Below are 16029 nucleotides of genomic sequence, written 5' to 3'. Positions count from 1 at the left end.
GTTAAGTGCCTTGCCCAGGGTCACACAGCCAGTAAATGTCTGAAGCTAGATTTAAACTAAGGTCTTCAAACTCCAGGCCCAGTGCTCTATCCAGTGTCACATAGCTGTCCTTGATCTTGGGAGAGTGGACAGAATTATTTTTTTTTCCTTTTCTTTTAAACCTGGACCTGCAGTTTGGAGAACTATCAGTGTGGGAAACTCCCTCCCCTAATGTAGGTGGGCAGCTCATTATTCCCTAGCCTGGGACAGGTAAAGGTTAAATGACTTGCCCAGGGTCCTATAGCTGGTATGTGTCAGCCGTAGGACTTGAGCCCAGATCACCCTGACTTCAAGGCCTGATCTCTAACTATATTAAATTACTTAATGAAAATTAGCGTGATGCTCGTACAGGTCTTCAGACTTTTCGAGCCTCTTGAGCCCTGGATTCATGACTTGCTTTCCATGTCCTCTTCCAAACTGCCTCTCACTAGGTCATTGATTCTCAGTCTTTCCCGTAAAATTTTTAGACTCCTCTGTGCACGTAGGACCGATATTGTCTCCATCTGACAGATGAGGAACTGAGGCCAGGGAAGGAGATGATTTACCCAAGATCATACAACTAATTAACAACAGACCTGCAGCTTGAATCAGAGACCTCTCCTTCAGTGGTGTTTCTGCTCTGAACACTCTAGACGCTACCTTTGATAGTGAGGGGAAAGATGCAGGTGGGGTGGCGTGAGAGGAGAGATGAAAGGGAGAGAAAAATACTTTAAAAATTAAGGAAAGAAAAGACAGTGAGGGTGGTAAAATGGAAAGAAAAGCTAGGGACTGATGAGCTGCCCACCTGTATCTGGGTTCATAGGCCCTGGGGTCAAATCCTGATTCTGTCACTTAATCCCTTTGTGACCTGGCACAAGTCATTTACCTTCTCTGGGAATCACATTCCTCATTTGTAAAATAAAAATATTGGATTCTATGGATGCCCTTTCGAGTTCTATATCTGTGATCCTATGAAAGGATCTGCCAGACCTTCCATTGGGCCTATCAGAAAAGAGACACAGAGAGAGAGAGACAGACAGACAGAGAGAGAGAGACAGAGAGAGAGAGAGAGACAGAGAGACAGAGACAGAGACAGAGAGAGAGACAGAGACAGAGAGACAGAGAGAGAGAGAGGAAGGGAGAGAGAGATAGAGAAACAGAGAGAGAGACAGAGATAGACAGACAGAGACAGTCAGAGAGAGACAGACAGACAGAGAGAGACAGTCAGAGAGAGACAGACAGAGAGACAGAGGGAGGGAAGGAAGGAGGGAGAGAGAGAGAGAGAGAGAGAGAGAGAGAGAGAGAGAGAGAGAGAGAGAGAGAGAGAGAGAGAGAATATGCCTTTTCCTCCTTTTTTTCATGTTTCTTATCCAGTTTATTTAGGGCACACACCAAGGACTGACTTAGACTGAAGCCCTACTGAGTCCTCAGTCCTGCTTGGATGGAAAGGGAGGGAGAAAGGCTGGTGGGAGAGAAAACTTCTCTCTTCCCCTGCCTCTCCTAATCTTGTCAATTTTGCGATTGTCATGCTTTCCCCAGCAGCCTGCGAATATTTTCCCCTGGAAGTCTGTGGAGTCTAAATCAAATCCCTCAATGCTTCTTACACAACTATGGCTCTCCCCACCCTCACCCCACATTCCCACTAGAAAAAAATAAGCTTCCCTGCCCCTCTTATCCCTCCTAATAATCCTGTTAACCTCACATTGCCCGAGGTAAGTGATATGATATCCAGGAGATTACCTGGGCAACCAGGAAATCTGGAGGCCCAGGTCAAGGGAACTTTGGCAAATGCGACTTTGGAATTTCCCCACTCCTGGCATGTTTCCCCTTATGCCAGTCAGCTTCCTCCTTGACTGAGGAACAGGCCCTCCTCTTTCCGATGCAGCTGCTCTGCAGAAGTGTGTGACTTCAAGGACCTTGGCACACCTCTTAGCCTGGCAGGTGTTGAGTAAGTGTGTATGTGTGGGCACTGTCAGACAGGGTGGACCGTATGTGGGTTGAAGAGCAGGTGTGCCAGGCCTGGAGGACCACTCAGCCAGAGATCCAGACATCCCTTCGAGTGGCATAAAGGAATCCCCCCAGTTCTGTGTTCTGAGATGAAAAGTCAGCTTGGGTTTGTGCTGGGAATCTGGGAGCTGGGAATTGGAAATTCCCAATTTCTCTAGAAATTCTAAGTCTCCCCTGTTAGACCATATGCTAAGAGCAGGTGGCAATTCCTGGAACCAGTAGCCTTGCCTTTACCATATGTACTGGCTATGTGATTCGAGCAAGTCACTAACATCACAAGACTCTAGAAAATCCTCTAAGACTAGGTTTCATTGCAGGGCCCAAAGCTCCTTGGGAGGAATTTCTCATCAGGAGCAGCATATATCAGCAAACTCATAGGTCTGTAAAAAAATGAGGTGATGATGATCAAGGCTGAACACATCAGGAACACCCCAAATGTCCATTCATTCATTCATTCATTCATTCATTCATTCATTCAGCATCTGTTCCATGCTCATGTTGCTCTGGACTCTGAGAATAAAAAGACAAAACTGAAATCGTTGCTGACCTCAAGGCAGTTACATTTCACTTGAGGGATGTAGTATTTATACAAATGTTTCAATGAGAAATGCTATAAAAAGTGAGTGTAATCTAATGGTTTGGAGAGAGCACTCAGCACCTGGTGGGGAGTGGGGGACCAGGGGCAGCACCATAGCCAACATGAGCAGGGAGGGCGTCTCTGGGTACAGGAGATGTGTAGGGTACTAAGTAAGCCACATGGCCTACACCAGGAGGAGTGATGGGAAGCCATTTTGGAAACATGGATTGGAGTCAGACTGGGGAGGCCTTTAAATGTCCAATCCAGGAGTTAGGGGGCAGATAGGCATTACGGTGGATCTAGTGCCATGCCTGGAGGAAGAAAACCTTGAGTTTAAATTCATGCTTGGACACTGACTAGCTGTATGACCCTGTGCAAATCACTCACCTGCTGTCTGCCTCAGTTTCCTCAACTGTAAAATGGGGGTAATAACAGCACCTACCTTGCAGGATTGTTGTAAGAATCAAATGAGATATTTATAAAAAGCACTTAGCATAATAGGCACTACATACAAGTGCTTATTCTCTACTTCCTTTCCATTTCTCCCCATCTTAGAGACTTAGGAAGCCATTGAGACCTTTTGAGAGGAGGAGTGACATTTATATTTTTCAATGCCTTTTATATTCATTATTTCATTTGAGCCTCATACTAATCCATTGAGGAAACTGAGGCTCAGAGAGACTTGACAAAAAAAAAACAAATTGACGAAGGCCATGCAGCTAGTCACTGGGAGAATTGGGACAAGGATCTTCTCAGTGGTGGGAACCCCATATGACATTGTAAATAGCAGGGGATGGGGAATGGAAGAAAGAAGATGTCTTTCTTGCTTTGCTGCCAGTGAAGTTCCAGAGAGAGGCATGGCGGCCCCAGCTAGTAGAGACTTTGTGATAGCCGCTTTATCGGGGTTGGGGTAGCCCTGCTTTTAGGCACTAGGCCTGGATAATTGTCTATTGAATGAGTGACGCTGGGCTGGCTTCCTAGGCCATGAACCACAGCCCTTAAAGCTGCCTTTGAAACAAGAAGCAGTGCTTGCGGTCCAGCTGATGGCTTGTTGTGTTTGGCACAATCAGGGTGAGGTCTGGTCAGCTGGTCTGAGAAACGCATGATGATCAGTCATTTGTCTTTCCTGAAGCCTGTCTGCCTCAGGTCAGTGGTGCAGAAGCTGTGAAAATGTGAGTGAGTAAAGGGAACTGGATTTAGTCACTGGACTTGGGTTTGAATCCTCCCCTGATGCTTAAGACCTGTGTGGCTTGTAATTGAATCTCTCCAACATACTTGTAGTCTGGCATGTGTGGCTGAACATAAAGAAAAGCGAGATTGTGTTTCAGAGTCAACAGGATGTCAGAGGCCGGAAAAGACCAGGGTGGTGGAAAGAATGCCGAGCTTGGAATCGTGGGACCTGAGTGCAAATCTCAGGTCTGGTGCTTACTCCCTGTGTGAATGGGGCCAGTCCCTTTACTTCTCCAGGCTCTTTTCGCATTTGCAGAATGAGATAATTGAACTAGATAATCCCTAAGGTCCTTTCCAACTTTATATCTATGACTGTGATTGAATTATTATGGCCTTTCATATAAAGGCAATGCAGGATAGTGGATAGAGCTCTGAACTGGAAGTCAAGAAGACACAGATTTGAGTCCTGCTGTGTGGACCTGGGCAAGTGACTTTGACATCTGTAAGCCTCAGTTTTCACATCTATGAAAGGTAGATGATAATAACACATACCTCATAACTTTATTTCACTCAACAACATTCCTATTATCATGATACGGTCATAACTGCTGCCTTGCTAAGTCTTTCTGGTACTTGAGGCAGCTGGATGGCATAAGGCACAGAGAGTGCTGGGCACACAATTAGGAAGACCTGAGTTCAAATCCAGCTTCAGACACTACTAGCTGTGTGTCCATGGGCAAGTTACTTAACCTGTTTGCTTCAATTTCAATGGGGATAATAATAATTCCTTCCCTTTCCTTGCCTTCTGTTCCATCATAGTTATCTATCTCCTCACCTTAAAATCTCAAGTTCTCTTTGTTTATTGCCCATACACTTCCTTTGTCCGTACCATGGTGCATTGCCATGTATATATCTACAATCCAAAGCAAATTTTCAAGCTTCCCCTGATATTTTTGCTTCTAGGGATGAGGCCTGGCTGTGATTTCATTAGTAATGGAAACACCTTAATTAGTAAGTAATTAATTAGTAATTAATTAATTAGTAATGGAAACTGATGCAAGATGGCATCCCCTCTGCAGCCTAGAGAGCTGACCAGAGTACTGAAAGTGTTATGTGACTTTCTCAGGGTCACACAGAAAGTATATGCAAAATAGGCAGCCCTTGACCACAGCTCTCTTCTGGGATTGGTTCTGTCATGTAGATTCTATAGGCTTTATCTCCTTTTTCACTTTCTTTTCTTGTTACTGTAATTCCCCCCCAATCTTCTTTGTGGGTTTGGGGGAGGTGTTGATTTCGGAAGATTTCTGGATTTGAAGAGAGAAATTCTCTTTGTCATTTGAAATTAGATGTGATTTATATTTTCTGTAGTTTAATGCAGTGTTCAGTGGATAGAGCATTGGACTGGGAGTCAAAACACCCAAGCTTCATCCCTAACTCTGACACCAATTAGCTGAATAATCTTGGACAAGTCACTTCCTGTTTCTGGGTCTCAGTTTCCTCATTTGTAAAATTTGGGGGTTAGATAATAATAATAACTGATATGCATATAGTATAGAAGTCTTAAACTTAGTTGCTGTTGGAATAGGGATTAATAATGGTATTTGTAGGAGTCAGTTTGCTGGATGAGAACACGCATATGCATTTAAGTAGAAGGTCAGTGTAGAATGGTTTCAGAAAAACCTGAGAAGACTTACATGAACTGATGCAGAATGAAGTGAGAATAACCAGAACATTGTACACAGTAACAGCTTAACAATCAAGTTATCCACAAACTTCTTTTTCCATACATTTTGATAACTTAATTTCAATATAATTGATGTCCTCTGTAATTCTACATATTTTGTGTCATGCACTAGATGGATAGGTTCTCAGATGGAGTTCATAGGCTTCATTAGATATTGCTGAAGTGTCCAGGACACACACAGAACAGAACCCTGCTAGAGCACTTTAAAGTTTTTTGTTTGTTTGTTTGTTTGTTTTTTTGGTGAAGTGATCGGGTTTAAGTGACTTGCCCAGGGTCACACAGCTAGTTAAGTGTTAAGTGTCTGAGGCTGGATTTGAACTCAGGTCCTCCCGACTCCAAGGCCAGAGCTCTATTCATGCGCCACCTAACTGCCCTCCCCATTTTAAAGTTTATAAAGCATTTCACATAGACTATCTCAGAGTTTCATAACAACTATTTAAGATCTTATTATCTCCATAACTGATACACTTAATTCACTTGCTTTGGGTCACACAGACCTGGAAACAGGACAGATTCAAACCTTCCTGACTCCAAGCCTAGCCCATTCTCTGTCATACCATATTGGCCTTCTAGCAATACAACTTCTAACTATAAGACTTTATGATTCTGAAAAAGGACCTTCAGCAGCAAGGCAAGAGTTTGGTGGAAGATAGCTCCTTGAACTGGGATCTGCCTCTGCTTTGCTGTGTGGCCTCAGGTAGATCAGAGCCTCTCTGAGCCTCCCTTGCCTTTATCTATAAAAGGGATTATTACAACATTTGCTTTCACTGGAGGGGGCAAGTGAACCAAAATAAGATAAATACACATGAGAGAGTTTGGAGCCCCTGGTGAAGAGAGCTGCTATCTATACCAGAAAGGAGGATTTACAACTCACAGCCAGCCTGGAACAAAAACCGAATGGGCTTTGTCTGGAGCCCCCCAGCATTTCCTGAAGCCCTGGTTCCTCTACTTAGTAATTAGGCTCACAATGATTCCATGTAACTAAATAATAACAAATGCATTATCTCCTTTTAGTCTGTGTTTTTTCCTTGCCTATCATAAAGTAATTAAAATAATGAATGCCTTGTAAAACAATAGGTAAGAGGGCTGGAAAGATAATATTATCTGTCATATACCTCTGTTGGTTGTGAATTATTTGCTAATTAAAAATCTATTTGGTTTGTGAGGAATCCCGGGTGTCCTCCCCCTACTTCCCTGGCTGCCCCGAGTCTACCCCACCCCCAGTCCTTACCGCATTTCCAGGGAGCCAGCATTTATTGAATTAAATTGAATTAAGTGAGTGGAGGAGGGGAAAGGAGGGAGGTGGACTGCTACCCTGAATGTCACTAGCAGTCACCACCCAGGAGAAAAGTTGCTAAGTTCTCCCCCTTCTATGCTCTTAGAATCACAACATATCTGTGATAGAAGGGCCTAAGAGGTCTTTCAGGCAAGGATGTAACTTCTGGGCTTGTCTTTATACCCAACTTGCTAATAACCTTGGAAAAGTCACTTAAAATTTAGCGTGTGTGTGTGTGTGTGTGTGTGTGTGTGTATGTGTGTGTGTGTGTGTGTGTGTGTGAAAGAGAGAGAGAGAGAGAGAGACAGAGAGAGACAGAGAGAGAGAGCCACTTTTTTATAGGCTACAAGATTCACAAAACACTGTTCACATCAACCTTGTGGAGGGGATTGTGAAATTGTTATTTCCATTTTATAGATGAGGAAAACTGAGCCTGTGAGAGGCTGACTTGCTCCAAATAACTCAGCTAGTGCCTAAGGAGGAATTAAAGTTAGGTCTCCTGACTCTTAAGTATACTACACTACAAACTGTTTCCTAGTCTGTGAAATGGAGAAATGTCCCAATCTTCCTTTCTCATGGAATAGGTTAGGGAAGAGTATTTTGGAAGACAAAACATTATTAAGAAATAAGGAGTCATTTACAAATATATGGAATTATTCTTAAATCATGTAACAATAAAGGCTCTTGGACTACTTATTCCTCAAAACCTAGAAACCGATGATTTTGTCACTATGGGTTTTTCTTTCCCTAAGGCGAATCTGGACTCCTCTGTGACATGATGGAATGTCTTAGACAGTTGCATTGACAAAAAAGGTTCATCACCCTATTATGAGTCTGGTGATGAGTCTACTCAAGCAGAGATAGGTTGGACTTTGGAAGATAGTCATATTGCGTGCTACTAAGCCCATACATGAAGCCTCTGTAACTTGGTGCTTTGAAGCTAGCCCTGTACTGGCATAGCCTTTGGGAACATAAGGTCACTTCCAAGCCCGGATGAGGTATCAGAACAGGACCTTGATATTGACCAAGTACTTTCACATGTGGTGGGGATACAAATCTTGTGAAAATTGACTAAGATGACTTACATCTAAGTTGTCATGAAAGAAGAAAGGTCTTCTATTCCATAAGCTCTCACTGAAATTCTCTACTCCTTTCCCAGTGAATTCAAGGCTAGACAATTATGGGATCATAGATTTACTGCTGGAAAGGACTTCAGAGACTCTTTATTTATTTTTTAAAAAAATTAATGATTTATTTTTAGTTTTCAACATTCATTTCCATAAGATTTTGAGTTTTAAATTTTCTCCCCCTCCCTCCCTTCCCCCCTCTCCAAGATGGCATGCAATCTGATATAGGTTCTACTTATACATTCATATTAAGCATATTTCCCATTAGTCATGATGTAAAGAAGAATTAGAACTGATGGGAGGAACCGTGAGAATGAAGCAATAAAACAAAAGAAAAGAAAAGGAGAGCAAATAGTATGCTTCCATATACATTTAAATTCCGTAGTTCTTTCTCTGGATGTGGATAGCATTTTCTATTGTGAATCTTTTGGAGTTGTCTTAGATCCTTGTATTGCTGAGAAGAGCCAAGTCTATCAAAGTCAGCCATTGCACAATGTGGCTGTTACTGTGTATAATATTCTTCTGGTTATTCCCCTTTCACTCAGCATCGGTTTATATAAGTCTTTCCAGGTTTTTCTGAAGTCCTCCTACTCATCATTTCTTACAGCACAATAGTATTCCATTACATTCATAAACCACAACTTGTTCAGCCATTCCCCAGTTTTTGGGTATCCTCTCAGTTTCCAATTCTTTGCCACCACAAAAAGAGCTGCTATAAATATTTTTGTACATGTGGATCCTTTCCCCATTTCTTCAGAGGCTATTTAATACAACCTCTCTATTTTATAGATGAGGAAACTGAGACCCAAGGAGATTAAATGACTTGTTCAAGGTCAAGGAGGTAGGATTATGAGCCATGAAATACTGGAGCCAGCGTGTACCAATTCATGAGATCGGGTTGTTAAATTTTCAGGATGAGCCTGTACATCTCAGAAATCAGCAAGTACTTCAGATCAGGGTTTGGTTTACTGTTTTGTTGATTGCCTAGACTTAAGAAAATGATGGAGAAAATATTAATAATGCAGATTAAACTTAAAAATGTGTCCTTTGTATGTTTTTTTTCCAGAGAACCTTTAATTCCACAGCCAGTGTTCTTTCCCTCTTTTTTTCCCCAAAGGGGGGATCTCTATATTCCATATGGAGGCTTTAGGTCTTTAACATGCTGTTAAAATAGGGATCACTAACGATATTTGGAGGAGTCAGTTTGCTGGATGAGAACATGCATGTGCATTTAAGTACAAGGTCAGTGCAAGATGATTTTAGAAAAACCTGAAAAGACTTAACGTGAACTGATGTAGAGTGAAGTGAGCAGAACCAGAACATTGTACATAGTAATAGCAATATCATAAGGAGTATCAGCTGTGAAAGAATTAGCTACTCTGATCAAGACAATGATCCAAAACAATTCCAAAGGACTTCTTATGAAAAATAATATCTGTCTCCAGAGAGAAGTGATGAACTCTAAGTACAGATTGAAGCATACTTTTAAAGCTTTATTTTTCTTGTCTTTTTTTTGTGCATTCTTTTTTATAACATGGTTAATATGGAAATATATTTTGCATAACTTCACATGTATAATTGAGATCATATTGCTTGCCTTCTCAATGGAGGAAGGAGTGGGAAGGAGAGAGAGAATTTCAAGCTTCATATTTCAACAAATGTATATTAAGTATCTTTATATGTAATTGGGAAATATTTAAAAATTTTCAAAATTTAAAAATTTAAAAAAATATAAAAATGTAGAGGGCCAGTGACAGCAGGGAAGAGATCCCATGTCTTGTAAAAATAAAGTGATTCAGTGTGTAGGCTCTGAGGAAGGGGACTCATAGGGTTCCAAACAGAGAAGTACCTACAATGTAGGTAAAAGATTCTTCAGCTCTGACTGCATGTGTGGGCTTTGGCATTTCAGGAAATATTAAGTATTTGTAATATTTTGCGGAAGTGTTACATATTTCTACAATCAACTTTATGTGACAATGTAATGATTTACACTTCTGCTAAGACAAATTGAAGTGATTTTATGATGGACTTGTAGAATTCAAAGCTGAAATAGATCCTTTGAGATCTTCTAGTCCAATCCCCTCATTTTACAGATAAGAAAACCAAGGCCCATGGAGAGGTCCAGTGATCTTGTCTAAGGTCACACAGTTAATATTTGGACCCAGGTCTTGGATTCCAGGTCCAGAGTTGTTTTTGCTGTACCGTTCTGTATCTCCCCACCTTTAATGGCTAAATATTTCAGAATAACAGGATGAAATACTGGGACTCATAAAGAATATCATGATAATAACAAATGCCCCCCAAATCTGATCTGATTTCATTTCAGTATGGTAAAATTTAGGTCAGTGTGTTTCTTTAGTCTTTACCCTCCCTGTGAATGTTGATCTGGCCAAGTCTCCCTTTTTCTTCATGGTTAAGAAGGTTACCTCTCCCTTGAAAGCAATCCCCCACCCCCGTTAGTACTCACTAGGGGTGGCTTGCCTCAATTCAGAAACTCTATAAACTCTGTGCAACTATACCATGGAAAGAGGCACTACATTAAAATGCAACATAGCTGGCTTCCTTTTCTCCTTCTAACAACAAGAAGAAGCATTTTTGTCACTTTAAGGCTTGCAAAATGCTTCACAAATATCTCATTTTATTCTCACAAAAACCTCTGGCAGTAGTTACTGTTATTATGCCTATTTTACAGTTGAAGAAACTGAGACAGACAGAGCTTAAGTGATTTGCTTAGGGTCATACAGTTAGTAAGAGAGTGAGGATGGATTTGAACTCAGATCTTCCTGACTCCAGGTCCAGCATTCTATCAATTGTACCACTTACCTAATCTTTTAGTAGATCTTTGGTGAATCACTTGATCTTTCTGGGTTTCAGTTGCTTCAGTTGTAAAATTTTGCTATTCAGTCATTTCAATTAGTCCCCATTTGGGGTTTTCTTGGCAAAGATAATGGAGTGGTTTGCCATTTCCTTCTTCGTTCATTTTACAGATGAGGAAACTGAGGCAAATAGGGTCAAGTGACTTGTCCTGGGTCACACAACTAGTAAGTGTCTGAGACAGGATTTGAATTCGGAGAGATGAATCTTCCTGACTCCAGGCCCAGAGTTCTATTCACTATGTCACCTCATCCATAAAATGGGGGTTAATAATGCCTTAGCACCTTAGAGTGGGAAAGGACCTTAGGGGTCTTCTAGTCCAAACTCCTTATTTTACAAATTAAGCAACTGAAGTCCAGAGAAGCGAAGCACTTTGCTGTTCCATTTCTAATTAAGAATCAGAGCTGGGATGAGAACCTGGATTTCATGACTTCCACCGACACCCCAGGGTGCTTTCTGCTGCATTCCTTTGCTTGCCCACTCTATCACCTTTCTAAGGAAATGTTTTACAACAATCTTTTTCAAGCTATAAGCTATAAGAGATTTTTTTGGAGTGGACTTAAGAATTTATTGGTTTATAGAAGTCCTGGTGAGGAAATTCCCTCCTCCAATGCAGATATATTCTCTGTAGTTTTAGAGAGTTGCCTTGGGCACTGTGGGATTAAATTATTTGTCCAGTGTCAGAGGCAGGACTTACTCCAGACTTCCTGACTCTGAGTCATGTTCCCTACCTAATATATCACACTGCTTTTCATATGACATGAAGGGAAGGGGATAAGTATTTATATAGTCCCTGCTATGTGCTAGGCATTGCACAAATATTATCTCATTTGATCCTTACAACCACCCTGAAAGGTAGGTGCTATTATTATTTCCATTTTGCAGTTGAGGAAACTGAGGTAATCAGCAATGAAGTGACTTACTTGCCCAGGGTCACACAGCTAGTAAGTGTCTAAGGATGGATTTGAATTCAGGTCTTCCTGATTCCAGGCCCAGCACTCTATCAACTGCGCCACCTAGCTGCAGCGTGAAATAAGGCAGTGGAAAGAGTTCTGGTCTTGGATTCAGGGATTCTTAGGTTTGAATCCCATCTTTGTAATTTATGAGCTACTATTTTACTTTTCTGAACCTCAGCTTCCTTGTCTATAAAATGAGGATAACACCTCATCCAACAACCTTCAGTGCCTGGAATGCACTTCTTCCTTACTTTCCCCTCATAGAGTCTCTCCTCTCTTTCTGTAAGATGATGCTCATCTACTATCTTCTTCATGGGCCTTTCCTGATCCCCCCATGCCTCCTGCAAATGCCCATCCTCCCGAACTACCTTGTATTTAACTACTTTGAGTGTGTTTGTATTTATCTATTTTATATTATATATATGCACACATATGTAAACACATATATGTATATATACACACATAATACTTGTCTCCTCCATCGGAATATAAGCTCATTGTGAGTAGAAATCATTTCAGTCTTTGTCTTTGTATCTCCAGTGCCTAACACACTGTTTTATACATATTAGGGGCTTAATAAATACTTGTTGATTTGATTGGTTGAATATCATTAGTATGTATGGTCTATCTCATAGTGTTGTTTCAATGAGAGAATTTATGTGAAGTACTTGTAACCCTTTAAAGTTCTCTATAAATGCCAACTCTTATTATAATAACTTAAACAGATCAGGAAGTCCATGAACCATGTTTGTAGGTTCTAGGTTATATTCCAACCCCCTGTCTTCCAGGCTGCAGGTATTTGCCTGTTAGTATGGTTATGCCTTGGCAGTAGTATATACAGAATCATTGTCCCCAGCTCTGGGACTGAGTATGCCCAGCAAACTTGGTCTGGGCCATAGAGCAATCACCTACTTACAATATCACTGTTTACAGATTGTGCTCATTCTTCTGACCCCTATAGCTGAGTTTTTTCTGTCTTTCCTCTCTCATCCTCAAATGACAGAGTGGTTAAGGAATCTTTCTATTGTAAGAGCAATATAATCTTATAAAATATTAAAATCAATGTGAGGGGGGAGTAAAAGCCATAAACCAAGCCTTGTGTACTGTTACCCATTGAGACAGCTTTCTAGGAATGTATTCATAATAAGCAGGTCTATTTCTCTAGCAACTGCTCTAATATCTATGATCTCATTTGATCCTCACTTCAATCCTGGGAAGAAGGAAAGGCAGATATCTGAAGGAGGCACAAGGGAGGTGCTAGTACTAGGGTAGATAAGCAAGTAGGAGTGGACCTATGATATGTAATTGCCAGAGGTCAGAGCAGGGAGCAGCTCAGGAATTCAGGACCATGGAGAGCAGGGTTCAATGGGAGATACTGGCAATAGGGATACCATGGAGGTGACCCCACCAAAGGTGAAAGTTTTTGTCCTAATCCAGAGTTTCTAATGTGTTCCTTGTCAGAACAAGGATTGTTCCCAGGGTCAGAGTAGCTTAGAGACTGAAGGTAACTGCTTATATCCCTGATAGAATATAGGGTAGGGACTTTCATTTTTGTTGCTATATCCCTAGCACCTAGTGGGGTACCTGACCTGACACGCAGTAGGCATCTATTAAATTGATTGATGTGGTCATAGAGCTGAAGCAGAGGCCTCTGGTGGTTCAAGAACAGAATCCAAGGTCTAGAGTAAACTAAAATTTTCTGAGGCAGACCCATTTTTGACAGCTTTGGGTTATAGGACTCAGAGCTAGTAGGGACTTCAAGGACCCCCTAATCCCAACCACTTTTTTTTATTGATGAGAAAACTGAAATTAGGAGAGGTTAAGGCTGGTTCAAGGACATATAAATAGTAAGTAATAGAAGAAAATAAAATGAAGGGCTTACTGTATTGCTTTCCTTGTAAAGTCTACCCTTAAAGAAACTCACGTGGTCCTAGTACATTTTCTCTATTTAGAAGTCCCCAAATAGTTATTCCCTCTTGCTTTACTGCTCTTTAATGTTCCTTCTTTCTACTCTGGAGATTGGACATGTAGCCACTTGAAGCTCTTTGTACAGAGAGAGCAGGCAACAAACCACAAGTTTCCTTCCCTATGTGCAGAGTAGGATACTCTTGCTGACCTTAGAAAGGATATGAAATTGGGATGTTCTTCCCACCTTTCATCTCCAGGAATGGCCAATAGTTTATAGATGGGTGCGTTTAGACCACTGTGGTCTGTATCTGTAGGACTGCCAATTGGAATAAAGATGTATATTTCTTAACATCACGCCTGTAGGTTGACTTATCAAGTATTCCTGATGATGAGTGGTCTGGGAGTTCTGTCAAACTACTACATCAAACCAATGGAGTAGTTTCAAATAGCTTCTTTCGGTCTTGCCCAAGATAGGGTCACCTGAATCTGATCCCACCCATCAGGTTCTGGTTTTTCTCTATTTTTCCTACTTGGCTCAATGTTCTAATATCCTGTTTTCTCTGTTGTCAGGAGGCCCAGAAGATTAACAATGGAGCTACTCAGGCAGATGGCACCCTCAAACCAGTGGATGAAAAAGAGGAGGCCGTGGCAGCAGAAGTTGGCTGGATGACCTCTGTGAAAGACTGGGCGGGAGTGATGATATCTGCCCAGACATTAACTGGCAGAGTCCTGGTAAGGCCCTCACCCTCTATTTATTTATTTTTCTTTTGCAATGATTATTTACCTCTTTTATTGTTTTATGGATGATCCTTTTATTTCATGGTAAACTGTATCCTGAGTATTAGACTCAGGCATCCTTCTGATTGGTGGTGGTGAGATGCTGGCAAAGGAGAGGGACGCTTTGTATTTTCATCAAGGAGAAGTGGTGTCATTGCTGTTTCTCGAAAATAGCCTCCTTCCTTGTGCCTAAAGAACATGAGTCTTGGTACTTTTCAAGGGAGTTCATTGAAAATGGGCTCTAGAATAATCTGCTTGGCAATGATCACAGCTGGTGCCTCAGATCCCTCCTTCCTTTGCTGTCTTCCCTCCTGCAAAGTGGATGAGAACTGTCCAAAAATGAAGAGAAAAGTAAAGAAAATCAGTACATGGCTGGAAGTCTTTTGGGGCTCAAGACTGCTATAACTTGTGGAATAGTAAAGGCAGGGCTTGCTGGGGATAGACTTTCTCTCTCAGTCTCTCTGTCTCTCTCTGTCTCTGTTTCTGTCTCTCTCTCTGTCTTTGTTTTGACTTGGGAGAGCCATTTATATTTTCCTGCTCCTTAAAGATGACTTATTTGATTTGGCCTACCTTCTTGACTTCATTTATCTATTTTGTAATCTCTTTTCCTTGAACTCAGGTGAGTTGAATCCTGTTGGAGGATCAAACCAGATGTGTATTCAAAGTGATTAGGAAATAACTTAGGAGCTAGGAACATACTGAGGCCAATCAGACTCTAGTGGGTGCTCATTGCTCTGAGGTTATGCTATTTGCCCAGTGTATTTGCTGGAGGAAAGAGTTTTGGATTGGGAGGGATTGGCCCTGGGTTCAGATTCTTGCTTTGCCTCTAAATATCCATCTGACATTATACACATCCCAGGTCTCCTGTCTGAGTGATAGTTTCTGATTAGATCATTCCTAAAATTTTTCTTAGCTCTGGTTCTTATTCCTTTACTTTAAAGAAGTTCAGAGGGAGGAGAGATGACTATGGACTGGAGAGATCCTCCAGGGGAGTCCTCCAGGGTGGTGAGGAGGCTTGAAAACAGATCATATGAGGATCATTGCAAGAAACTGGAGATGCTCAGCTTTAGGAAGAGACTCAACAGGGACATAATCACTGCCTTCAATTGTTTGAAAGATTGTTTTGTGGGAAAAGAGATTAATATTTATCTTATATGCCTCTAGAGCACAGAATAGGACCAAGATGTAGAAGTAACAGAGAAGCAGATTTGGGCCCGGTAAAAGGAAGGACTTCTAAAAGTTAGAGCTGCCATAAAGGTAGACTGGCCTTCTTTACATCATAATGAGTAGAGTTCAGTAGCCCTGAAATTGTTCAAACAATGACTCGTTGACCTTTTCTTAGGGATGTTATAGAGGTGATTTTTTTTTGTTTGTTTTATCTAAGAGTTGGGCTAGTTAATATTGAAGGTGTCTTAAATTTTTTCCCCTTTACCTATTAATGGTTACATCTTAGATCTCATCATCTTACAGAATCCCAAAGTCCTGAGCTTTAAAAATTCTCCAATAACAACAATTAAAGCCATTCCTTTGATCTTTCCACCTCTTCTGCTCCCATTCACACCAAACATCTTTTTTTTCCCACTATTGTGACTGTT

At 41.2% G+C, this 16029-nt stretch overlaps 1 protein-coding gene across 5 annotated transcripts in view; it reads left to right on the top strand.

Annotated features, from left to right (window-relative positions):
- KCNMA1 (potassium calcium-activated channel subfamily M alpha 1) overlaps window positions 1–16029 on the top strand; it is a 907067-nt gene that overhangs the window by 242536 nt on the left and 648502 nt on the right. For all 5 annotated transcript variants that reach the window (XM_027858884.1, XM_027858875.1, XM_027858865.1 and 2 more), the window contains exon 2: window positions 14228–14389. In XM_027858884.1, coding sequence (XP_027714685.1) covers window positions 14228–14389 — 162 coding nt within the window. The remainder of the gene's footprint in view (window positions 1–14227; window positions 14390–16029) is intronic.

Source organism: Vombatus ursinus, unplaced genomic scaffold (assembly GCF_900497805.2).
Source record: "Vombatus ursinus unplaced genomic scaffold, bare-nosed wombat genome assembly UNPS02000749.1, whole genome shotgun sequence".
NCBI lineage: Eukaryota > Metazoa > Chordata > Mammalia > Diprotodontia > Vombatidae > Vombatus > Vombatus ursinus.
The sequence above is the reverse complement of the archived record's forward strand: the minus strand, read 5'-3'. Positions and strand labels throughout refer to the sequence as shown.